Genomic DNA, 27,474 nt, shown 5'->3' with positions numbered 1-27,474 from the left:
GCTGAGATTAATATAGTATGAGGTTTTATGGACCTGGGAATTGAATATTGATGCTTTACTATGGTCAGCATCACAGGTAATAAATCTTGATATGGGGTAATGATGGAGGGGAGAACATGTCTATAAGATGGAATTTAGAATAGAGACTTTATTCTCTTAGTAGAAAGACAGTTGAACTTTGTCCCCTGGAATTTTGTCCTCTCTCCAGCCAGTGGAGTAGTTTTAGGTATCACTTCATGAAAATTTTAGTTTTTCATTCAGAGAAATAAACCCTGGATTAAATCAAAAGGAAGCAAAGTAAAAATGTAAAGTTTTTTCTTGGTAAAGATTTTGATATCTGTAACTGGCAATTATATTTGTAGATGCTATCTTACATTAAAAAAATTTTTTTAAATAGGGTGTGTTCTGCCAGTATTTTTTAAAATTTGTTTTTGTGGCTTAGCTGTTATTTTTAGTTACTGGATAAAGGCCTTTAAAGAATTTAGTTCAATCAGTAGGTTGCTTAATTACATAGTTTGTATGAATGACTGAAACCTACACATTAAAAAAAGACTGGACTGGAAAGGAACAAAACAATTTCTATCTATATCAGATTATTTTAAATTAACATTTTAATACTCATCTCATGTTTAGCATAGTCAAGAAAATCTGCTGTCAGTGGATCATTTCAAGATCTGTAAAAGTTCCCCCCCCCCCCCAAACTTCATTGTAATTCTTAACAGAGTATGTAGAAGATAGTAATCCTTAATAAAAATCCTTTTTAATTTTAGACTTTTTTGTGGTGGCCATTTTCTTGGCATGCACAGTGTGCACTTTTTGAATATAGTCTGATTCCATAGAAAACAGCTCATTTGCCCTTATGGCTTCAGTACCACTGCTATGTGAATAACTTTCAAATTTATATCTCTAGATCTAATTTATTACTTCGGGTTTTTTAGTCTTGTTTCCCCTTATAATTTAGTCCCCTACCTATGGACTTGCCACTTATATTCATTCAATGAGTACATACTTCTTAAGTATCTACTTTGATTCAGGTTCTTTTGAAGGGATATATAGAGATATAAAGGAATTCTGTCCTCAAGAAACTTAGAAAGATGATCATATACACAGATAACTTTATCACAAAATAGCATCAGTTGCCATAGTACAGGAAGTCCCAAAAATCTTAGTGCAATTTTAAGTTTTAAGTCTTTTAAAGGTAACACGGGCCTAAGACACTCAGGCCATTTAGTATATCCAGATTGTTTGGCAAACCTTAAAGTTGATACAAATGTTAACTGTTATCACAAGAGCCTTATGAAAAGTATAAAACAATTCAGAGAAAGCTGTTATTTATGACTGAGGTGATTAGGAAAAAAAAAGATACATCTTAAACTGCTTGCCCTCTCATCAGGGCGTTTCCAGCCATCACTGTTGGTATCTTTTTTTCTTTGACCATTACTTCCTGAATAATCTCTTTCTGATAGCTTCTCTGGAACCATTTTACCATTCTTTATTGGGCAAGCCATGCTTCTATTAAAAAAAATTGCCTTTCTCAGCTTGTTAACAATGAATATTAACCTTTCCATATAGAGAACAAAAAAGTATAGCTTGTACTTTAAAAAAAGTACATAATAAATTTAACATACTAGTTTTAAAGCTGTCTTTTTTGTGTACTTCCCTTTCAGCCACCTTTTGTTCTTTAATGTGGATTGAAAAAAAATTTCATTGACACTCATTTCTTTTTTCTTTTACTTTTTGACAGTCACCATCACTAGTTGCTTTTTGTTCTTTAAGATCCCCCCCCCAAAAAAAAAGCCAACTCAACAAACTTCTCTTGTTACAAGTAAGAACAGCCAATCAAAACAAATATATACATTGGCCATGTCCAAAAACGTATGTCTCAGTTTGCACCCAGTCTACTACCTCTTTGTTAGGTGATCATTGGTCCTCTAGAGCTATGGGGTTGGTTTTTGCATTGAACAGAATTCTTAAGTGTTTATTTCAAAGTTGTTTTTATTTACATTGTTGTGGGTATTGTATAAATTGTTCTTCTGGTTCTGTTTATGTTGTTATTCTGTTCCTGTGAATCTTTCCAGGTTTCTCTAAATCCAGCCCTTTCATTATTTCTTGTGGTGCAGTAAGAAAAATATTGCATTCATATATTGTAATTTGTTCAGCCATTCCCCAGTTGGGTTGGAAGCCCCTTGGGTTTCTAGTTCTTTGCTACAATAAAAAGTACTATTATGGATATAATGGTCCACCAATAATGTCCTGTCTTCATATTCTCTTTAACAATTGCCATCTTTTTGTCTCATCTTTTGTATGGTTCCATTACCTGTGGGCCAAATAGGCCCTTGAGCTAACAATGGTTTTTATGTTTAAAAACAAATTTTTTTAAATATTTTAAAATTAAAAAAAAAAACTATTCTTAGTTTGCTACCCTTACTAAAATAGGCTGCAAGCTGGATTGGCTAACCCCTGATTTTTATCAGTCTGATGGATTTGAAATGGATCCTCAAAATTATTTTAATCTTCATTTCTCTTATTATAAGTGATTTGGAGCATTTTAAAATACGGTTATTGATAGCTTGCTTTCTTCTTTTGAGAACTGCATTTTTATAATCATTTCTCTATTGGAGAATGGCTTTTGTTCTCTTATATATTTAAGTTCTTTATATCAGACCTTTATTGGAGAAACTAAAAAATTTTTCTCCCCAGTTAACTATTTCTTTTAAAAATTTAACTGTGTTGATTTTTGTTTGTGCAAAAGTTTTACAATTTTGTGTAATTAAAATTGTTTATTTTGTCTTCTGCAGTTCTCTTTTGTTTGGTCAAGAATTCTTTCCTATTCATTGTTATCAAAGACATTTCCTTCCTTGGTCCTCTGATTTGTTTATGATGTGAACTTTAGGTCATGTATATCCATTTTCAGGTTATTTCAGTGCATCAATATTGTTCTGAATCTGATTTCTTCCAGGCTGATTTCCAGTTTCCTTTGCAGTTTTTGAATCTTTACTCTAGCCACTGAGGTATTTAAGTTTATTGAAAACTGTGGTACTGTGTTTGTTGTGTACCTAATCTGATCTGCTGGTTAATTTTTCTATATTTTTTTAAACAGTACCAAATAGTTTTTTTGATTACATTTTTGTAGTTTAGTTTGAGATTTAATACTTTGAGTCCCCTTGTCACATGAGAGTTTTGATCTTTTGTTCCTTGGGATGGAAATTATTTTAGCTGTATATATGTATGGCACCAAATAAGTAAATGAATGTAGGTAGTATTTAGATTTTTTATTATTATTGTAATGAACCAACCATGAGCAGTTAATAATCTCACCAATTTTTTTAGGTCTAGCTGTGTTTTTATAAAGAGTGTTTTGCAGTTTAGTTATATAATTCTTTTCTTTTGTCTTGGTACATGTCTCTGAAATAGATATTTTATATATTTCGTAATTATTTTGAATGGAATTTTTTTTCTGTCCCTTTCTGCTGCTGGGTTTTGTTGATAATATGCAGAAATACAAATGACTTATGTGGGATTATTTTATATCCTATTACTTTTACTGGAGTTATTGTTTTTCTCTGCTTTTCTCTTTCTGCTTTGTCTCTTTCTGGTTTTAGGTATCAAGACCATATTTGTATCATTGAAGGAATTTGGTAGGATCCCATCTTTTCCTATTTTTGCAAACAGTTTATGTAATATAAGAATTGTTCTTTGAATGTTTTATAGAATTCACTTGTAAATCCATCTGGTCTTGTGTTAACCCTTTCCCCTCCCCTTTGGGCAGCTGATTACTTTTAAGAATGTCTAGCTTTTTCCACTTTGGGAAGAGGCTTATTTGCTTAATTCCCAGATGTTGAGAGGTTTTTTTTTTTTCTGTTTCACATTTTTTTCTGCTCTCCAACCTCCTAATATGTCTGGATTCTACTTTCTCTTTGATTTCTCTTTTTTCATTTTGTTTTCACATTGGAGCCTTTCCTCCCTCCCCACTCCCCTTTTTAAGGAATACTTCATTTTACCTTATAACCTGGAGAGTAGATAGATGTTCCCAGAACTTCTCTAGGAAGGATACTAGCCAAACTTTTGAGCATGAATAGTCTCTTCTCTGACAAATATAAACGCCACACATTCTTTGAAGATCCCTGCAAAATTCTTCTTGTTTCCCATACTTGTTGGAAATGACCTGCATTTTTTCCCTTCATTTGTGCTAGTTGGTTCTCTGGATAACTGCTGGGGCAAACTAGTTACAGGGTCTTCAATCCAGGATTTGTGACACTTCCTCGCTACCCTGTTGGTACATTAGTTCAGTCTTGATAACCATTTACAAATTCATCTTTCTTATCTTGTACAAATCGCTCTGTGTCATCAACTATTATGATCTTCTTGAGGCCTTCTTTTCCTACCTCATCAGCTTTTCTTGGTTGAGTTCTGCTGCTTCTGTTCATCTTCTTTCCCCTTATGTCCCTTCATTTTGTTTGTTTGTTTCTGCTGTTCACTCCCTTGGATCCTTCATCTTCAGTCCTGAATCACCAATTACCTATTGGACATTTCAAACTGGGTGCCTCAGAGACAACTTAAATTCACCATATCCCCAAAACTAAACTCATTATCTTCCTCTCTCCCTTACCTGAAACTTCTTTTCTAAAAAGTTTCTGTCAGACTTCCCTGTTTCTTTTGCATCTTCCTTCTTGTTGCTCAGGTTTGTAATCTTGATACCTTGGACTCTCATTCTCCTTCACCCCTTATATTCAGTTACTTGCCAAATTCTGTCATTTCTACCTTCACAACATTTCTTGCATCCATCTTTTTCCCTTCATTCTACAGCTCTACCACCTTATCGCTTTTCTTTTAAGACTGTTAAAATAGCCTCCTGTTAAATCTTCTTACCACAAGTCTCTTACCACTCCAAGTCTATCCTACATATGGTTGCCAAAGTAATTTTCTGACCATGTGACTCCTATTCAGTCAATTCCAGTGACTTTCTTTGCTTCTAGGATAAAATATAAACATCTCTGCTTAGATTTTAGGACTTTATAAAACTTGTCTGCAACCTATCTTTTCAGCCTCATTGGACATTCATTAGTCCTTCTCATACTCTGAAATCTAGCTAGATTGACCTTTTTTCTGTTATTCATACACCATATGCTTGTCTCTTCTCTCCATGCCCTTTGCATTGACCATTCTCCATTCTTGGAATGCACTCCCTCTTTAATCCCTGCCTCAAGAGAGTCCCATTCTTTTAAGGTATAGTTCATATACTATCTTCTATATGAAGATGAAAATTTCCTGAGCCCCCATCTGCATTCCTCCTAAACTACTTTGTATTTAACTATTTTATATTGATGCTTCGTGTTTTCCATATGTAGTTGTTGCCTCCCTCTTTGCTAGCAGGGTCTCTTGCATTCTTTTATACCTGTATTCCCAGACCCTAGCACAGTGCCTGACATATAGCAGGTACTTCATAAATACTTGATTAATCTTGAATAATTTTCCTCCTTTAGCTTGGATCCTTTTGTTCCTCTTCCTTCAGAAAGTGAAATTTTTTGGGCGGCTAGGTGGTGCAGTGAACAGAGCACCTGCCCTGGAGTTAGGAGGACCTGAGTTCAAATCGGGCCCAGACACTTAAAACTTCTTAGCTGTATGACCTTGGGCAAGTCACTTCCCCAATTGCTCTGCCCTCCCCTCAAGTCCCCCCCCCCAAAAAAAAAGAAAGTGATATTTTTTTCCCTATGGAATGTGATCTCCTTTTGAATAGGGACTGTCTTATTTTTCTCTATATATCCTCAGCACTTAACATAGTGTTTTGCACATTGCAAATGTTTAGTACATGTTTTATTTGAGTCCTTACAAATTTCTTTACTCCAAATTCAATGTCTTTTTTACAATTCCATAGCTGGTATCTCCCTATACTGCCTCTCTTCCCATTGGAGCCAGAAGTGGATTCTAGTCTTTTTGCTTATAACTATGTGATTTTATGAAAAAATGTGAACTTTCCTGCAAAGTAATTAGAGTTTCCTTATTGTTAATACAGAGTTTGGATTAAATGGTCTTAACATTGCTTTTTATCTTTTAAGTTCCATGATCTTTTATATCTTCTGCCAGTATAAATGTACTTCCTGCATTTATGTGGGCAGAGGTAGGTGAGATCTGTGTCAGGAAAAATCATATTTCAATGGGGTAACAGCCTCATTGCTTTGAGCCCTTATTTAGAAACTTGACTATTGTCAATATTATATATATATAGTAAATATTATTAATATTAATTGTTTAGCACTTAAAAGTTTTATAAAATATTTCTCTCAGGATAATCTTGTGAGTCAGTTTATTATCAGCCCCATTTTTTTATTAGGAAACTGAGTCTCAGGGAACTTAATTGACTTGTCCAGTGTCACATGGCTTATAGGTGTCTGAGTAGAGACTTAAAACCTTATCTTCTGACTCTAAGACCAATTGATTTGCCCAATGGGTTGATGTATATCCCCCTTTTTTTTTTTGCCGGACTGCTGACTGAGCTATGTAATAATGACCTTTTATTTTTAACCAACCATCAGTCAGGTATGAATATAGGAAAATCATAACAGCCCCAGAGTTCTTTATTAAACATATTCTAATGTTATGCTTTATCTAACAATCTATCCTTCAACCCTTCAATCACAGGCTGACATAGCCACTCAGTTCAATAGTAGAGCAACTTTGACATTTCATTTTTTGTAGTTTTTCTTTCTCTCACACAAAGAAGTAAATAGAATAATCTTCATTACTTGTAGGTTAAAGCAAAATATAGTTATGTGCTCATAATACAATAAGTGTTTTACTTGAAAAATTTAGAAATTGTTAATAAACTAACATCATAGGTAAAATTTATTCACCTGAGTAATCAGTTGTTTAATAGATTAAACATTTTAATTACTAGACAGTAATTAACTAATTCTAAGTATCATCTGATACTTTTCAGCTTTCATTGAAAGCAAAAGCAAAACAATTTTTGCTTTATTACTTTTGAATATTATTTCAGGGTTACTAAGCTTTTGGCATATAAAAATCCTTTAAAACTCTCTAGCTTTTTGAAATGAATACATACTTTGTCTTAATGTATTTATTTTCCCAAAACCCTCTTGTATTTTTTTTGCCTATTGTGGCCAGTAGTATGGGTATGAATATTATGAGTGTGATTGTTACCTTTCCCTTAGCCTACTTCCCATTGCTTTCCTGCACCCAGTTGCATTCTGCACTTGTCTACCCTTCTGCTCTTTTCCATTTTTGTAAGTGATCTCCTTGTGAGTTGAGAACATAGAGATGAGACCTGAAGAGTGAAAGGAGTGGGAAGTGGAGTTTGGAGCAGTGTAAAAGAGCCCATCTTTACATATAAGATCGGAATGCAGTAGGAGTTGTGGATTGGAGAACATGGAGGAATTTTTTTCCCTTAAATGTAGCTGTGATGATTATACATGGCTATTAGTAAAAATAACAGGTATTTTTCCCATTGATATAGTACAACAAAGAGTCAGAACCTAGTAGGAAATCCTGCCTTTGATGTGGGTCAATACCTGTGTGACTCTGGGCAAACCAGTCTCCCTAGCCTCTTATTTCTCTAATGATGGGGTTGAACTAACTGGCTTCCAAGGTCCCTTTTAGCTCTAAATTTATGTTCCTGTTATCTACTAGGATAAAATTTGAACTTTTTAATGATGTATTCTGACTTGAAAAACAAGTCAGTCAAATTATTCATTGGTAAAACTTTATTTTTGTTGTAGATCCAAGACCAAATTCACCAGTACGCCATCAAGGAAGGAGTGATGAACTTGAGCGTGATGAAAGAAGAGAGGAACGAAGAATAGACAGAACTGATGACAGAAGAGATGAGAGGGCTAGAGAAAGGGAAAGGGAGAGAGAAAGAGAGAGGGAAAGAGAGAGGGAAAGGGAACGCGACAGGGAGAGAGAAAAAGAGAGAGAATTAGAACGAGATCGTGCCAGGGAGAGGGAGAGAGACAGGGAAAGGGAAAAAGACCGGGAACGTGATAGAGATAGGGATCGAGAACACGATCGAGAGAGGGAACGAGAGAGGGAACGAGAGAGGGAAAAAGAAAGGGAACGGGAGAGGGAAGAACGGGAAAGAGAGAGGGAACGTGAAAGGGAAAGAGAAAGAGAACGAGAACGAGCAAGAGAAAGGGATAAAGAACGTGATCGTCAAAGGGATTGGGAAGACAAAGGAAGAGAAGATCGAAGGGAAAAAAGAGAAGATGTTCGAGAAGACAGGAATCCAAGAGAGGTTCATGATGAGAGAAAATCAAAGTAAGAGTCATTACAAATCATCTCATTAGTGCATTAGAGTTAATAGTTAAAAAGCTTTTAATCAAACCCATCATGTTATTCCTTAGTCCTCTCAGAACCTTGAAAATACATCATTAACATTTTTAGAACTTTTATTCAAATGTGAGTGTTACCTAACTTCAGTTTAAGTTGCTATTAGTTCTTCTTTATCCTGTCTTCTAATTTTCTGTTCCATATTTGCCTCTTCCTGGCTTTCTCTGATGTTTTATTTTATTAAAAATTCTATGTCTAAGGTTCTTTGAATTTTTCAGAGGAAAGACACAAATATTTTTTTTTCTTGCATATTCCTGGGATAAGAGGAGATAATTCAGCATTCTGGTTTAAAAGCTCTTTTTGGATATCTGAACCCATTGTGTTTAAAGGGTAATCTCAAACATCATCCTGTTGGGCTGTAATGTGTTTTCTAATAAGGGTTAATATGAAGGTGATAATTTCAACAAAATTTTTCCTGTGATCATAAATTTCAAACTAGAAGGGGCCTTAGATACAACTTAGTTCTTCTTCTTTTTTTTTTGGCTTTTTGGAGGGCAATTGGGGTTAAGTGACTTGCTCAAAGTCACCTGGCTAGTAGATATGTCAAGTGTCTGAGGCTAGATTTGAACTCAGGTCCTCCTGACTCCAGGGCTTGTGCTCTATTCACTGCACCACCTAGCTGCCCTGACACAACTTAGTTCTAATTCCTTCATTTTACTGATAGGGAAATTGAAGCTGAGAGAAGTGACTTGTGTCACACAGGTAAAGCTAGGATTTAAAGATACTCCTCCAAGTTCAAATCCAACATTCTTTTCCTTTATACTACATTGCTAATTGAACTTACCATAGCATATTTGAGATATAGAGTTCTTTTCAGAGATTCTGAGGTTATTTATTATAGATCTAATCTCTTAGCATGCCCTTTACCCCCTTTTTGGGCATCTAAATATTTAACCTATTTGTAAGTATCTTCAGCATAGGTTTACATAGATTTATATACTAGATAAATAAAATAGTGGTGGAAAATAAAAGGTCCAAATGGAAATAGAAGTATCAGATAGATATAGGTTCCCATTGGATCTTTTTTTTTTTTTTTGGAGGGGGGAAGGGAGGGCATTTGGGGTTAAATGACTTGCCCATGGTCACACAGCTAGTTTTTGTGTTAAGTGTCTGAGGCCGGATTTGAACTCAGGTTCTCTGGCTCCAGGGCTGGTACTCTACTCACTGTACCACCTAGCCTCCCCTGCTATTGATTTTTAAAAGCAAGTGTTCATAATATGAATTCCTGAGGCTTTTGTGTAACTACATACAAGGCTCTGACTTCTCTCATCCCTTCTTCCTAACCTATGCTTTCCCATATCTCTCTCCATTCTTAACTTTTCTGCTGAGTTTCAAGAGTACATGTTGATTTGAAATGGAAGTTCTTATCAAATTCTTCATAGAATTTTTCTACCACTCTATCCATAGTCACTGATATTGGTATGTAAATTGCAATTATTTTGTGGTGTATTTGCAAATACTTGACATGCATTACAGGTTGGTCATTAATACAAGAAATACTATTTCTTGTTGTCTTTAGACACACAATAAAAACCACTCCACCAACTCACTGTCTTTGAGCCATCCTTCCATTTGGCTACAACTGTTTTCTGGTTTAATTTATAGCGAGAACCTCAAGATCTCTCTGACATTGTATGTCTTATGACAAAATGTCTACGACTGCATGTCCACTCGGTCACTGAACAAGTTTCTAGAGGACAAATAGTTTTTGACTATGATTAGCATCCTTAGCCAACCCTTTCTCTACACTTTTGCTGCTGTCACTGCAGAAGCAGAAGGAGATCTCATAGGACTTAGGACATTTTGTATTTTTGTGTTTCTTGGGTTGCCATGGCAAAAAACCAAACACTAGGTAGCCAGCCTACTGTTGATATGATTCTGGGTTGTTAGCTAGCTTAGTCCTCAGAAAACAGAAATGCTTTCCAGAATCAGCACAGGCTTCACATACCTAGCGTCACCATCACCCCACAGTGAGGCAATAGAGAAAGACTTCGTGGAGGCCAAAGAAGAAATCTCGAGTAAATAATGTATTTTCCAAATTTATTGATTTAAAAAAATTGATTTCTCTTCAACATTTTATTGTATTATTTCTCTTTAGATGGCTGAGAAAAGAAAAATGATCTTGAGAATTATTTTGCTAGGGAGCTAATATTTCATTAAAATACTGTATTCATTATTGGGATTTTATGTCTGAGACAGATATTTGTAATAAGACTATACTACTCCTAATTCTAACTACTGTTAAAACGTACAGAATTCTTTACCTTTCATCTGGTTTTGCTAAATTGAAGCTACTTTCCCAATGCAGGAAGCGCCATAGAACTGAAAGCAGTCCCAGTCCTCGCCAGTCACCCAAACGCCGACGCGAACATTCTCCTGATAGCGACGCCTACAATAGCGGAGATGATAAAAGTGAGCATGACTTAATTAACTTCACTACAGTGTCCAGGGTCACTTGTGACTCTGAGCTCACTGACAGTGAGAGCTCTTGTCTTAATATTAGATCATTTTCCTTATTATCTCTGTTACTAGATAGCTTCATTTAGGTACACACTCACTTTGGAATAATAGTATTTGTGATTAAAAACCTGCTTTAACCATTGGTGGCCAAACTCCATGGCTTTATTTTCTGAAATGTAATATTTATGTTAAATGTTTTCACTCTAAACCTTGAAAATTTGGCAGGAGATAGCATTTGATAGTTGTCATTTACTGCATATAATGCTTTATTCTTGCTTTTTCTCTTTCAAATTTGAATAGATGAAAAACATAGACTATTGAGCCAGGTTGTACGACCTCAGGAATCTCGTTCACTTAGCCCTTCACACATGCCAGAAGATAGGCAGAACCGATGGAAAGAGGAAGACCGAAAGCCAGAAAGAAAAGACAGCTCTAGGCGCTATGAAGAGCAAGAGCTCAAAGATAGAGTTTCTTCTGGAGACAAGCAAAGAGGGGAGCAGCCAGAAGTAACAGAAAACTCAAGAACACGTGCGCAAGAAAGTGTTGGACACCACCAGCCTGAAGAGCGAGATGGGTCTGATCGAGCACATGAGGAAAACAAGAAAAAGTCCAAAGTACCAAAAAGGACCACTAAGAGAAAGAAAGAGGAAGATGTTGGAATGGAAAGATATAGCACTGAGTCTGCAACAGAGGAGGGTCAAGTATTTTCACCTAAGAAAGGACAGAAGAAGAAAAATGTTGAAAAGAAACGAAAAAGATCGAAAGGGGATTCTGATATTTCTGATGATGAATTAGTTCAACATAGTAAGAAGAAAAAAGGCCCAAGGACCCCTCCTGCAACTACAAAAGAAGAGTTGATTGAGGTGTCAAATGAGAAAAATGGAACAACTGGAGAGGTTTCCCAGAAAAGAGAAGATACAACTTTTAGTGACTGGTCTGATGAAGATGTTCCTGACCGTGGAGATGTGATTGTACCTGAGCGTTCAACTGAAGAATCTCATAGAAAGTGTCACAGAACCAGAGTGGAAAAAATAGAAGCACCTCATGTTACCATAGAAGATGGACCACACCGCAAACCAATTGATCAAAAACGGAGTAGCAGCTTGGGAAGCAATCGTAGCAATCGTAGTCATACTTCTAGCCGCCTTAGATCACCTTCCAATGATTCTGCTCATCGCAGTGGAGATGACCTAACTGGTCGAAAGAGAGTCCTCCACAGTAGCTCAAGAGATAGAGAAAAGACAAAAAGCTTAGAAATTCCGGGAGAGAGAAAATCCAGGATTGACCAGTTGAAGCGTGGAGAGCCCAGTCGCAGTACTTCTTCAGGTAATTAAGTGGAGTCCATAGATTTTGGTTACATTGGTTTATAAAAAGCAACGTAGTCAACCACTTGTGTGTGTGTTTTATTAGCCTTGGACAATAATGAAATTGTGCATATCCTAGACCATCGGCATTCAGCAAGGACTTGAAAGCCTCTTCCCCTTCATAGAATGGTTTTATGACTTTCTAGTTAATGGGTAAAGGAGCTATTTTGAGCTTCTTATGTTAGCAGTGAATTTGAAAACAAAACATTTTGCCTACAAAAAGAAACTAGCGTAAATTAAAGTATTTTTGAAAATGATGTATGTAAAATTTTTTGGTGTTTACCATTTTAGCTTACATTACAGCTTTATAGGTAGTCACTCCTGTAGTCAGGTAGCTAAACAAAGTTCTGCACAATTTAATAGCTTTTCCAATTATGGAAACAAGCAATGTCTTCTCTTTTGAATAAATTCAAACTTATTAGAATAATAAGCTGGGTAGTTTTATGTAATGCTTTAAAATAATCTCTTAATTTTGGAAATAAGTTTTAAAAATTGTACCTTCAAATAATTACTAATCTCCATCCTACTTTTTCAATACTGAATACCAGTGTCATATTAATATTTTCAGTGATGCTAGTCATTTTTAGCTTGAGGTAGTATAACAGTAGTACTAATTGATAAAGTTTGTTAGAGTTGGTTAAGTTGTTGAGGACCTCACATAGGAACTTAGAATTATATGGAACAAGATGGAATAGAAGTGGTAAGGGAAAGTAGGAACTGGTTATAGGAGCAAAGGAGTAACCTTATCAGGTCTCATAATAATTACTGCAACTTCATTTCCTTCCATTCACTTTGCTCCCATTCCCTCTCCCCCAGTGAGCATACTATTCATACTACTCCTAATATAGCTAGAGTACAGCTGGACTGTCACCTCCCTAGTCTTAGATCCTACTCCTCTTAATGCAGCTTACTCTTGTATTACCTTTCTTGGCTGCCATATCTTAGTTTATTCATTCTGTACATAAAGTTCACTAGTTGACCAACCTTGGACCTTTTCCTCACAAATTTCTAGCCATGTTTCCCCAGTAGTGTTTTTGAAATTTTGGGGGGGAGAAGGGGAGTCCAAATGTAAGACTTTAAATTTGTCTCTATTAAAGTAAATTTGACCCATAGTTCTAGCATGTTAGGATCTTTTAAAATCCTGACTCTGACTAGCTAGTGTGTTAGCTGTCCATCCCAGTTTTGTGTCTTCTTGAAATTTGATAACCATGGCCTTTTTAACTTTGAGTCATTGATAAAGATGTTAAACAGCACAGGACCAAGCACAGATCCCTGGTACATTCTGCTAGAGACCTCTTTCCAAGTTGTTATCAAACTGGACCTTTCACAAAATGCCCTCTCCAGAATCAGACTTTGACAAAAATACATCAATCCAATCTCCTCGTTTCACAGAGAAGGTAACTGAGGCTCAGGACAATGAAAAGACTTGTCCAAAATTAGATTAGTAATAAGTAGCTGAGCCAGGATTTAAACAGTAAATTAGTATTTTTTGAGTTTGAACATTGAACCAATGTTAAATCCACCTAAGGGTAGTATCAACTAGCCTTTACCTTTCCATCAGACTAGCATGAAGTTGTCAGGTGCTTTGTTGAAATCTAAGTAAACGATAGTAGAAGTGTTTCCCTTATCTGGTAATGTGTTGCAAAAGAACCTGAGCTTAGTCTGGCAGAGTCTCTTGGTGATGAAACCACACTGGCTTCCTGGGATCATAGTTTGGTTTTTTTTCCCTTGATTTTTGGTGACCATGTTATTTAATATATCTTAGAATCCAGGAATGAGGGAGAGACTTATCGACTTGGATTACAGATTTCCTTGTTATTTGTGAAAACGAAGGCGTCTATTTTCCCAGAGCCACGTGGTACCTTTTCCGCGTTTCAGGCCTTTAGCACGCTTCACGCCTGATAGCTCTCTCGGGTGAAGGCGTCTCACCTCTTCTCCTCCTGGCTCGGTGACTCTCGCGAACATCTCGTAAAAGTCTTAGGAGCTCTTGCCTATCTTGGGCATCTACTTCTTATTTGCTGATTTTTCCCTTTCCATTGTAAAAATCTGTCCTTAGCAGAGAAAACAGACATGAAAACTCGAGCCTCTCTGTCTTATTTTGGTTCATCATCAGTGTCCGTCTATCCTTAGCTGAAGCCCTATCCTTATTTGCATCTCCTCTTTTCCTCAATATAAATTTTATAACCAGGACTGTTTTCCTTACTGTTCTTTATGAGTATAAGCTCATTTTCATTTTTAGCACTCTTGATACTATATAAAATCATGTAGAACTTTTGTATTCATTTTGTTACGTGCATTTACTTCTTCTGTACATAAAATGCCTGTTGGTTGCTGAGGTCCTTGTGTATCCACATCAATCTTTTTGAATAATTTTCTCTTCCCCCCTCCCCCACTTTTCTCTTTATATTTTCAGAATTTTGTCCTTGAAAGTTTCCCACTGCTCCTGACTGACTTCCCTTACTTAATCTTAACCTGCAGAACTCTACCTATCCTATTCCTTTGATTTCTGATCTCCTGAAATCTAGGGTTTATATCAGACTATGCTTGGCTTTTCTATCTACGTAGACACACTCTCATCAATTGTGAGATGGTCACTTCCCCCTAAGGTCCTTTATTTTTTTTAACTAGCAACCATTTTATTCTTAATGAGAATCAATTTGGTTTAATTCATTAAATATTTATTAAGCATCTGCTGTATGCCAGAGACTGTGCTGAGAGCTGGAGATATAAATAAGAAAAAGAAAGCTAGCCCCGCCCCTGCCTTTGAGGAGCTTATAATCTCCTGGGAGAAGACAGTTCATGAAAGGAAGCTGAAAAGGGGAGAGAGAAGCATGGGGTACACAGCACAGAGGCATAACATTCCTTGGAGTCAAGACCAAGTAGAGGTGCTAATGGAAAAGTAGGTACCTGGGAAATTCTGAGCCACCTATAAGGGAAGGCTTTGGGAGGAGTTAATGTTTTACAAAGCTGCCATTTCTCCAGTCAGGGGAGAGGCAAGTGAGGGAGCTGAGGAGCTCCTGAGTATCAGTAGCTGAGTTGGCCTGCAGGATGATAAGATTTCAGGTGATCTACTTATCATGGGGGAGGAAAAATGTTTCTGTGATGGAAATTAGAATCAGATCCAAAATGTCATTATTGATAGCTTCCTTGATTCCTTGTGGAGATCTCGGTATTTCTTTAATTCCTCATAGTCAACCTACATTGTCAAACTGTGATCAAATTTTATTATTTTTACCTTCACACTTTCTTATATATCCCCTTTTCTTACATAGCTACCATCCTCATTTATGCCCTCTATCACCTCTTTCTTGCTTGTACCCTTTGTACTAGTCTTCTGGTTGACCTCCATGCCTCAAGGCCATTCCTGCTCCCATCTATTAACTAGTTACCAAAGTGATTTTCTTAAAACTCAGTTGTGACTTTGTCACCTCTGCCCAACTCAGTAAATTTCAGTGGCTCTGGATTACCTCTAGGAACAAATATAAAATTCTCTGTTTGGCATTTGAAGCCCTTCATAACCTGGTTCCTTCTTACCTGTCTATCTTCTTACACTTTACTGGTCATCAGTTTACTTTATGATACAGCTAAACTGATCTATTTGCCTATGTCATTCTACTTCTAAGCACTTACTAAGTGCTTGGTGACTAATTTTTTCCTACATTGTGGCTGAACCTTAGTAGTTAAGAATGCCTCCTTCCTTTTTATTTTAAAATCCCTTTGTCTTAATTTGCAAACTTGTTCTTAACCAGCACCCTTATTAAATGTACCTTCCTACTTTCCTACTAGGAACCTATAATTTCTTTGTTTTAATCTGGGGTCCAGAGATCTAGTCCTGTACTCAGACACCTTAACCAGCCTTTCTCTCCTGAAATCCTTGACTTTTGATCAGCAAGAGTGATTGAAAAAAAAACAAAACAAAAACACCTCCATCTGTGCCAATAAAAGCCTTTAGTTTCTTGCTCAAAATTTCATAATCTTTAGCATTCCTTTCTATATTTTTTTCTGGAAATATAATTTGTATCCAAATTAATCATCAGAAGTCAGTAGTGGTCACCAAGTTGGACAAGTCTTGAGAGTTTCTAGGTCACTTCTTAGATACATGCCTAATGAAGACCTCTCTTCAGAATTACCAGGTGGAAAAGTAGCTACCTCAGGACCCCTTTAAACAGTGCCTCCCTACTTTCAAGGTTATCATGGAGAACTAAATGTTCCTTTAAAAAAAATGGAAGAATGGCTTCAGTTCAAAACAAAGAGAAGAGGCCTGAAGAAGCAGAGGGGACCCCCTTATCAGGGAGTTAGTAGATATCACTACTCATCCTTTCTTCCTCTGAGCCCTTACTGAACAATTGCTTCCCTGGTAGCTCCTGTGGTCATAATTCTTAGGATAGTTGTTTTTATCAAGTTGAGCTCCTTTGTCTTCTGGAAGAACCTCATCTTTGTTTTGGTTTGAGTGTTCAATTGTCCTACTTCCCTTTCTTTTTCTATATCGTATTCTACCCTTGAATTTCCTACCACATGTCTGGATTTCCTCAGCCCCTTAAGGTTCCTTTTGTTCTTTGTGTTCACATTGAAGTCCTTCTTCCATTTTTTAAAGAAACACTTTAATTCTCCCTGATACCTTTGAAAGTTTCCTAAACCTCCTTTGTTTCCCCAGGAGATAATCTTGTATTTTGACTGTTGATAGCCAGCCTTTGTTTCAGAAATACAAACAACATGACCAGTTCAGGATGCTATGCTATTCTGTCTGCTTTCTATCCTTGATAAAAATGAGGTCATCAGCCTTGAGGTTCTTGGCTAGTAGCTCCCCCTGGACAATTAATTACTTTTGTAAACTTTTGGGGGATCTTCCTCAACATACTTGTTACATTTTCATCTTATCAATTCAGTGGAACATGAAATGCTTTGCCTCTCAAGGAGCTTACTTCCCATTAGGGAAAAACAACATACATACAGATAATACTTTGTGTATGTTTATGTATAATTGATTCCTGGAAGAATCAGAAAAGATTGTATTTAAGCTGGGTGTTACAAAGAACTAGGGCTTCTAAGAAGTGGAAGTAAGGAAGGGGACAATAAGCTGTACATGCACAAAATCATGGAGGCAGGAAATGAAATGGCATATATGGAAAAAAACACGTAGGTGGACCACTTTGCCTGGAATGTATAGAGTAGGTCTAGGTAAGTTGGAGTCCAATTGTGAAGGGCTTTGAATGTCAACTAGGAGTTTGTAAATTTAATCCTTGAGGCAATAGGCTGCCTTTTTTGAGTAGGGGAGTGACAGAGCTCCAGAACCTGTGCTTTCAGAAATAACGAGTTAGCAACAGTGTTGAGGACAGATTAGAAAGGAGACTTGAGGCATGGAGAATACTGATGGCAGATTTTGTAGTAATCCCACCAAGAGGTGATTTAGTTCTGAATAGGGTGGTTGTGACATCAGGTGGAGAGAAGGGGTTGAGTGAGAGTTGTGAGGTAGAATTGACAAGACTTGGCCGTGATTGACTCTGGGAGGTGAGTGTGAACAGTCAGGATGGATAGTACTGCTCTTGACAAAACTAGGGGCTTTTGAAGAGGCAGATATTTTGTGACAAAGATAATTAATGACTTCCATTTTGGATGTGCTTGGGTTTGAAATGCCTGTACATCCCACGGGCAACTGATGATGTAGCATTGGAGTAGCATAGATGAGGACTGGATATGTAGATTTTTAGTAGTTTTAATAGCCACACCCAACTTCTTTTTCCTTTTCTATTTACCAACCTTTTACCTTCTCTTAATCTTTTCAACTTCCTTTTCCTCCTACATCCTGCTTTTCAGGCCCTTTTCTCTTTTTTCCCATCTTCCTCATCTTCAAACTCCCATTCTTTTCTCTGAACCCTCTTCTTTCCTTCTCCTCAAACTCTTCTCTTCCTCAGATTTTCCTCTTCCTTTTTTGCCTATTTCTTGAACCTACCACCATGTCCTCTGGTTTTCCCTCTGCAGAGATGGTCCTCTAATTTTCATTTTCTTTCTTAAATCACCATGTTCTTCTTTTGCTTAAGCCCCTCCCCACCTTGTCTGACTCCTTATTCTGTGTGAGTTTTCCTTATTCTTATCTACTTTCTCTTTCTCAAAGTCAGTCTTTAGCCTTCATAATTCTGGTGTTCCCTTCTCTTTAATTGTCTTGGAGAAAAGATTTTTATAATCACCTAAGAACCTTCAGTAAAAAGAACCAAATATTCTTACGCAGATGGAATTTTGGGGGAAGAATCATTTCTTGAAGAAACTTATGCTTGAACAAAGTCATATTCTTAAGGAAGTAATATGTGAAAATATGGTGGTATTTTGTTAACTTGTTGAACACTAGTAGAGAAGAATGTGTGTGAACATTATACATTAGGCTAAATTTATTTTCTTTAGAGGGCTACTCTTCTTCTTACAACAAAAGGGCATTTCTAAAGTGAAGCCCTTTTAACCTGTGTTGCCTTTTGTGTCTTAAGTTTAATGCATAACACAGATATCTGTATTTATAATATTTATTTTAGATCGTCAAGATTCAAGAAGTCACAGTTCTAGAAGAAGTTCCCCTGAGTCAGATCGCCAGGTTCACTCAAGATCTGGGTCTTTTGATAGCCGAGAAAGGCTTCAGGAACGAGATCGACATGAACATGATAGAGAACGGGAAAGGGAGAGGAGAGAAACAAGGCAGAGAGAATGGGACCGAGATACTGATAAAGATTGGCCAAGAAACAGAGACCGACTGCGGGAACGAGAAAGAGAGCGAGACAAAAGGAGAGACTTGGACAGGGAAAGAGAGAGGCAAATTCCTGATTCTAGTGAAAGAGATAGAGACAGAACTCTTGATATTTCTTCACACATAGAGTCTTCAAAACGCAGTGAAACAAAACTGGATGAGCATGAAAAAGACTTTGAGGGAATTTGCAGAGACTCTGTAGCTTTGGACAAAGAAAGAATAGAAAAAGACCTGGGACCTTTGCATGGATTTGATGATGTAAATGAAGCTGAAAAAACTGAGAGCTTAGAAGGTAAGCTCTATGATAGTCTGCATATTACTCTTTCTTTGCCTTTGAAAACAGAATACCTTCTCCTTAAAGGTCTTCTTCATGCTAAATTTTTTTTTTGGTAGAGGAAGCAGATCTGGTGAAGGAAAAAACCCTATGAATTTTGTTTAACCATAAGTATAAAGGAGATAGATCGCTTAGAATAAATCTTAATAGAGTCTAACATCCTATTAACCTTTTTTCTTAGATATCTTAGATGTGCCAAAAATAAATCAGGTCAATGGAAATTTATCCATTTACTCTTACACAGAAGAAACTAGCTGTCATAGTGTGGAGGAGAGGGTAAAAGGGGGTATGTAACATATTCAGTTAATTGAGAACTTATAGTCTAGTTGAGACAGAGGCAAGGCATAGGTACATGAAAACTTAAATAATACAGAAAATCCCTGACACCTAGCACATAGATTCTTAGTAAATACTTATTGACTGGAGTAACAAAAACAATAATAATATAAAAACAATTACAAGGCAAAGTGAGGGTTTTTTTGGTTTGTTTTTGTTGAATGAATGGTATGATAGAGTACTTATGAGTTCAGAGGAGAGGAGAGATCACAGTGACCAAGGGAGGTCTGGGAAGGTTTCATGGAAGGGGAAGGAATTGACAGGTAGGTTGAATTTAGAAAGTGGAGTGGAGGGGAAAGATGGTATTTATTTGTCTAAGAAATTACTAAAAGCCCATCATAGAGTTAAGGGAAGGGAGTTTCCTTCTTTTATTTTAAGAGATTTTCATTGCTGTCTTTGTAGCTCATGGGATTGTGCACTTAGAGCTAAAAAGGACTTTCAGGGTCATCCAACCCCTACCTTCTCATTTTGCAAAGAAGAAAATTGAGTTCCACAAGTTTAATGACTTTCTTAAAATCATACAGGCAGTACTGAACTGGGATTCTACTAAAAAAATAGAATGAGTATTCATCTTTAAAGACTGATAGGGATGTTTTTATTCTGTTATAGAGGAAGTTAACATAGCATCTTGCTTTTATAAGTTAATCCTGGTGAATCTTGTTGTTAAGAAGTTTTAAGAATTTTTGGTTAACTTTTATATTCATACTTTAGCCTCTAGAAAACATATGCTTTTCATAAGTGAAAAATATAGTAGTTACTTGCGGTGAACTCAGTTCTTGCTTTCTTATTCTTCCATATGTCTAAAATTTCCTGCTTAGACTCTTTAAATTGTCTTATCGGTCCTCTATTTGAAAACAGGCCTTATTTCCTTTTTTTTCTTCTGCCACAACTATCTCATTAATTTGGTTTATTTGGTGTGGTGGGTTGAGAGCTTTGGAAGAGAGGAGTGAAATTAGGCAGATTTGTGGGTACAGAATGATAGGTTCATAGAGTTCTTATTAAGCACGCACTGAGTACCAGACACTATGCCAAATACCGAGAATACAAATACAAGTAAAAATAAAGATAATCACTACCTTCAAGAAGTTTACATTCTAAGGGGAGAAGACTGCCCATCTAAAAGGGAACTGAAGGACTGTACATGACTAGTCTGACTGTTAAAGGGGAGTTCAGGACTTTTTAAAGGTTTTGTACCTGTGAATTAATTTTTTTATTAAATACTATATTAGCTAGAAATACTATATTAGCTGAAAAACTCTAGGCCAAGAATAAACCTCTTCCATATCTTAGGTAGGCATTATAGGAGGTAGAATCTTAAAATGTCATACTGTTCCTTGTAGTCTAAGCAATGTTGTTAATAGCACTTGTGATTAAAGATAATTTTCACCTTGTGGAATTACATATCTTGAGACAAAGTTTAAATCAATGTACAATAAATTAGTTTGGTCAAGTAGGTTGTACAATGAGTGAGTAGAGTGCTGGGCCTCTACATTTTAAATTTCTGTACCAGCTGTTCCAAAATTATTTGATTATTATTATTATTTAATTGATAGAAAATCTAATTTAGAATAATAGGGGATGGTAGTGGCCATCCTGAAGTTAATAACGAGTTAGAATTGCCAAAAACAGTTTTTAAATGTTTAAAAAATTACTTTTAATTAAATAAACTTAAGTTGGAAATTGAAAATATCAAGTAAAGTGAAGTAAACTAAGTTATAATAAGCTTATTTTACATATGCTACATTTATGATTATCTGTATCTTTTAATGTAAGTACTTTCAGAAATAATTTTATAATTTGTCTGATAATATACTAAACATTCTCAAAGGACAAATAGTTAAAATTTTTGTTACTTAAGTATCATGGCATATCATATCTGGATTGTCATGATTTCAGGAATAGTGAAATTTTACTGTGTATCTACTAAAGAATTCACCTATATGACTTTGGAAATTATAGTTCTTGAGGTAAATTTTATGGACTTAGAAATATTAGCTATACCCTGTAGTTTCAGTGTTAAACAAATTCACATTAAATTTATAGACCCTTTACCTTTGATTTTGGGGATGTAATGCTTAAGTTTGTACTGATATCTAAGAATGTGTATGTTTGCTAAAAGACAAAACTCAGCCTATCTTCTTAAGAATAGCTAATATTGGATATGACAAGAAACAGAACCTCCATTTGTGGTACTGATGTAAAGGTAAAAGAATTAAGGAAGATGTAGCCATCTTCCTTACTTTCTTAATGTATGTAAATCATTGTAGAATTCTGATGAAGTAAACTAGGCAGTAAAAATTCAGTATTGAAAAAACGAGGGTAAGGTAAATATGGAGAAAATTAAAATTTTTCATCTGATTATAGCCACATGTAAAATGTATAAGATGAATTTTCATATATTGCGTTAAAAGTATTGGTTTGAATAATTATGGCAATAATACAAAAAAATCTTTTGGAATAAATAGATTTAGTTTTTATCTTTTTACTAATTTAACCCTGACACAATCCATGAATGTAGCCCAAGGGCAAATCAATTTTTTGTCAATTGACTGAGAATTCAAATTGGAATTATGACTGGAAAACGAAAAAAGAGTCATTTCTTTTTATCTTATGGCTTATTCCAATATGTTGATCTGAATATAAGCTCCACTTACATAAAACTTAATTGTAGCCCAAAATTGTTTTTTATGTATTGTATTTTCATGATTGTGTATTTTTTTCCAAAAGGGAGTAACTTATTTTTGGACTATTACTATATTTTTATCTCTTGCTGTTATAGTTGGTTTGGAACAAAATAAGTTTTTGCCTTTATTTGATTCTGGAGCCCATCAAATAATTGAGCAATGCAAAAAATTATCTTTAAATGAAATTCATTTGTTTTCTTAGCAGGAGATGATGAGGCCAAGTTAGATGATGCTCAGTCATTAGGATCTGGTGCTGGAGAAGGATATGAGCCAATCAGTGATGATGAACTTGATGAAATTCTGGCAGGTGATGCTGAAAAGAGGGAAGATCAACAAGATGATGAGAAGATGCCAGGTATCTTTTTAAATTTAAATTAGATGTGTTTTCTCCTGAGCTTAACAAATGCCATTCCTTAATTGACGAATTCATCCTCAATGTTCGGTTCTTTACCCCCACAAAAAGAGCAGCTATAAATGTTTTTTATACATAGTGGTGGTTCTCTTAAAAATCTCTTCAGTAGTAGTAGTAGTAGTAGTAGTAGCAGTAGTAGTAGCAGCAGTAGCAGTAGTAGTAGGTCAAAGACTACATATAGTTTAGTGATTTGGGGGTGGGGGAAGTATGCTTCCAAATTGCTTTCTAAACCTGCTAGACAAATTTATATCTCCATCATTGGAATATTAGTTTTCCAGGTAAACAGTTGATATAGCAACTGAGTACAAAGACTGCCTAATTTATATAATTTTTTTTGGTTCATTTAATGAAAGTGAACCTGGGTTTTCACTGTAAAAAGGACAATTGTAGTTATAATCAATAATATTTAAATACTCAAACAGATCTGTGAACTTTTCTATGTGGTTTATTCCCTTCTACAGTGAGGATTGTAATCCATCTAGGCCTGCATCCTGTGTAGCTCTTACTCATATTCTGCCATCAGTTTTCCACAAACTACGCACTATATTGGGTTGGATTGTTAAGTCTTCTTGGCGATGAAGGAGATGGTATTAGTGGAACATATGGGTTGTCCATTCCTTATCCTTCATTCTCGCCCAGTGAACCAGCTCATCTTCTTTTTGCTTATATGTTTCTTAGATTAAATCTTTTCTTGTTTTCTGGATAATCCTTCTTTTCATTTCTTTAGACTATATAATGTTTCATGTCTCAGTCATAGAAAATTGGTATAATATTGCTATTACAAGATGAATCTTTCCTTCATTCATGGAGAAGTTAGAGATTATTAAAAGATCTTTCCAGTTTCCCAGAGGGAATCTAATCTAGACTGCTTTCCTCTTCCTGTTAGTTTTGAGCCCAACAAGATCTTTGAAGTTCCATATGTTGTACATTCAGTAGCATTATCATAATCTAGACAACTGGCAATCTTAAGCCTTTTGATTTATCCTGTTATATAGTTGTCAGACTCTTTCGAGTGGTTATAGATCTCTGTGATCTCTGGAACTTGCCATCAGTTAATGTGTAGAAGACCCCATTGTGTATAAATACAGACTCTTTGCAAATACATATCCTTCATAACAAAGGGGCACACGGTTGGTGTTTATACATCTTTGTTTACTTTGTTGCCTGATATTTTTGGTAGATAGTTGTTGAACAAGGTTATCTGTTATATCTTTCAAGAAATGTTAGAGAGTTTTGATACATACCTGTGGAATATCTCACTTGAAGCCCATTAATGTAGCATTTTGCTCTACCAAATCAAATGGTTCTTTTATGGTCAACAAGCAAGAATTGCAGTGAGATACCTTGTGTTTCCTTTATCTTTCAGTTAGATACATGATGGTGAAGAAGTTGTCTGTTGTATAGCAGTATTTTAAAATGCCTGCCTTTTCCTAATTCCCTCTTCTAAAGTTGCCCTTGATATACATATGTAGCTTATTTTCATAAAAAAATTTATCTAAGTGGGAAAGCAGGCATATTATTGGCAAGTAGTAGCTGATGTTCTCTCAGTTGATGTTTTTGGTAGTAAGGAATTTCTGTATTTTTTTCCTGACACCTTTGGTATCTTCCCTTCCTTCAGGTACCAACCTTTCAATGTTTTTGTAGTTTTATTTCCTGTAGCACAGACCTCTGTGTATACTTGCTTAGTGGAACTAATTTGCCCATCCTCTCTTCATTGTGTTTTCTACTTCTTCTATAAGCACATTAGAATCCAAATGTGATGATTCTACTTTCATGGATGGTTAAAAGTTTACTTAAAAAAATCTTGACTGAACTTTTCAATCTTCTATATTTTTGTTTTCTTTTCAGCTTCATGCTTCAAATACTTTTAGGATAACTGCTTAGTTGGGTCTCTTTCCAAGTTTTTGAAAAACTGGTTTTACTTTCTATTGCTTATTTAAGTAGGTTGGGTTGGTGTTTCAATTGCATGCCATCTCTTTTTCTCTCATTTTTATTTGTTGCTTTTTGTTAATTTTGATTATAACTAGTTGGTGTTTAGACAGTATACAGATAGCCCAATTCAGATACAACTTCCCACATCAGTAATGAGTTATTTCCTGTCAAACCAGGTTTTATTTTTTCATATATTAGTAGGTGCTTGCTATGTCCACTAGCTTTTTATTCTTTGCTCAAAGAAAATGTAGAGAAGTGAGACTTGAGTGTTAACCCCACAGTACTTTGGCTTTTCTAAATTTTTAGACTTGAGCTATATTATCTAACATTTTTTTTTACTATCCTCTCATACATCTTTGTGTTGAAGTCATCAAGAATCAAAGTATCTATTAAAAGAAGGTGTCAATAAAATCCTCAGAGAACTAACTTTCATTGATTTCACAGTTGTTGGCTAAGCTGCAGTCATGGCTGTCTTTTTGCAAATATTTAGTCATGAGCACTGCAAGGTAGTTTGACCAAATATTTCATGAAACGATGTTCCTTCTTTCATTTGGACACACAGTAAAACCAGTTCTACCTCTCTAAAGAGAACCTAAGCCATCCTTCCATTTGGCTGTCTATTCCTTTTTTCTTGTTCTGTTCCTTGTGAGCTATGACTTGGTTCTTCCAATAATATATTTAGTTATTAAGACTCGGACAAGGATTTCATATTGTATAGTTCTAACAACTGTTAATATTTATGTAGATGGTCTAAAAGTTGTATTCTTAGCATCTTATGCCCTTTTTGCCACTCGGCCATTATCACTGTAGAAATGGAAAAGGGAGAAGAGGGCATAGAACTGTCAACCATTTTGTACTTAATTTTGTTTCATGGGTTTCTATGAACAAAGGATTCATCATCACAAAGTGCTCAGCCTACTGGTTGTTAACTTTGAAAGCAGACGGATTTTTGCTAAGGTCATTCTGACCTGTATTTCTAGATGATGACTACAGACCAATGAATATTTTCAATAGTAAAATTACAGTCCACATTCTATAAAGCCAGCATCAATACAGGTATATCCTATGGCTGTGAAAATGCAATGATAGGTAAAGTAGGATACTTTATATATATTGCAGTACTTCAGAAGAACAGCAGTTTAATCACTGTGGCCAATACAAATCAAAAGCCCTCTTAGCAGACAGTCTTCATAAATTATTATCACCAGAGTAGTTCCTCTCCTTAAGGGTTGCCCTGGGTGTTAAGTCTCTAAACTTGGATGACCAAATCATAATAGCTACCTACTCTGTTCCAGAGTCCACATTCTCAGATATTTTAGAGTTTACATTTCATTGTCAAAAACACTTTAAAGAACTTGAGGTCACCTCCATATCTCAGTGGGGTCTTTGGGGTTTAAGTTTATAGAGAAACATCATAGGAAGTAGTCTTAGCCTTATACAGGGTTTGATTATAATGTATTGTTTTATAAAGTGTTAGTGGACAATTATATTTCTTTTAAAGTTTATATTGTTTATGTAACCAAACATAAAAGTATGCATCGACCACATTAAAAACATCTACTGTAGGGGCGGCCAGGTGGCTCAGCGAGTAAGAGCACTGGATCAGGATGACCTGGATCAAATCCGGGCTCAGATACTCAGCACCACACCCAGAAATAACTGGCCATGTAACCTTGAGCAAGTTACTTAACCCTGATTGCTTAAAAAAAAAAAATCTACTGTAGCATAAATTTCACTTAAACTAGCATTCTAGCCATAATATAAGATAGCAAAAAGGCATGTTTACCCTTATAACCTTTCTAGTATGATTTTCCTTATTTTGAAAACATCCATATTCTTATTGACCTTTGCAGATCCTTTGGATGTCATAGATGTAGACTGGTCTGGTCTTATGCCAAAACATCCTAAAGAACCACGAGAACCGGGAGCTGCCCTCTTAAAATTCACACCTGGAGCTGTTATGTTGCGAGTTGGAATTTCTAAAAAATTGGCAGGTTCTGAACTATTTTCTAAAGTTAAAGAAACCTGCCAGAGACTTTTAGAAAAGCCCAAAGGTAATTGTTTCATTTTGGTTATATAATTCTTTCCTATGTCTTTGAATAGAGTAGAATTTTGTTATGCATTGACTTAGCATTTTTGGTTGTTTTGTCTTTATGGTCAGTATTACTTTAACTTTACAAATGAGTAAGCTAAAAGATAAAACTGTTAAATACTTTGTACAGTATATGGGTAGATATGGTTTAGTTCCTACATGTCAGAAAGCTTGTTTGTTTGTTTGTTTTTTTTACCCCCTTGTCCATGGGAAACCATACTTAGGGAGCCTGAAGACAATTAATTAGTTTGGGCTGGGATCTCTTTATTGGTAAGTCTACTTAGCCTGAGCCTTCAGCATTATTTAACCTTGTAATTTATAGAATTTTAAGTTTCCAAAAATAAGTAAAATTATGTATGCTTAAGTATTTTAGTTATTTTCTTGACAATATAGGATTAAATGTACTGTACTGTGCACACCAGGGTTTAGTGAAATAGAAAATAAAATAAATCATTTATTATATAGTCCATAGGTCATATAGGCCAACCACATCATTTTACAGATGAAGGAAATCAAGGTGATTTGCCTTTTAAGAGAAATTAGGTGATTTATTCAAGTGGACATAAGTCGTATTGGCAGAACTGGCTGTGACAAGGACCAGAATTTTCTTGTTCTTAGTCTAGTGTTCTTTTAACTATACCATGCTTCTTGTACAATAAATTTTTATGAGAAAGCTACCTAAAGTTACTGTAGTGGCTTCTCTCAGTCTAGCTAGTACACTAGGTGATTTTAGTGTAGTCAGGTAGGTGACACAGTAGGTAGAGGGTTAGACCTGGAGTTCAAA

General features: G+C 35.7%; 1 protein-coding gene across 10 annotated transcripts in view; it reads left to right on the top strand.

The window, feature by feature from the left end:
- ZC3H13 (zinc finger CCCH-type containing 13) overlaps positions 1-27,474 on the top strand; it is an 86,529-nt gene that overhangs the window by 55,788 nt on the left and 3,267 nt on the right. For 4 of the 10 annotated variants that reach the window (XM_069068734.1, XM_069068732.1, XM_069068725.1 and 1 more), the window contains 7 exons: positions 3,603-3,638; positions 7,737-8,274; positions 10,655-10,758; positions 11,107-12,132; positions 18,692-19,192; positions 22,457-22,609; positions 26,452-26,652. In XM_069068734.1, coding sequence (XP_068924835.1) covers positions 3,603-3,638; positions 7,737-8,274; positions 10,655-10,758; positions 11,107-12,132; positions 18,692-19,192; positions 22,457-22,609; positions 26,452-26,652 — 2,559 coding nt within the window. The remainder of the gene's footprint in view (positions 1-3,602; positions 3,639-7,736; positions 8,275-10,654; positions 10,759-11,106; positions 12,133-18,691; positions 19,193-22,456; positions 22,610-26,451; positions 26,653-27,474) is intronic. The other 6 variants (XM_069068736.1, XM_069068729.1, XM_069068728.1 and 3 more) reach the window with 4 other exon arrangements.

Source organism: Petaurus breviceps, unplaced genomic scaffold, assembly GCF_028583685.1.
Source record: "Petaurus breviceps papuanus isolate PSGF00001 unplaced genomic scaffold, PetGlider_PUasm1.0 90769, whole genome shotgun sequence".
Lineage (NCBI taxonomy): Eukaryota > Metazoa > Chordata > Mammalia > Diprotodontia > Petauridae > Petaurus > Petaurus breviceps.
Note: the sequence above shows the minus strand (reverse complement) of the source record. Positions and strands in the feature narration are given on the sequence as shown.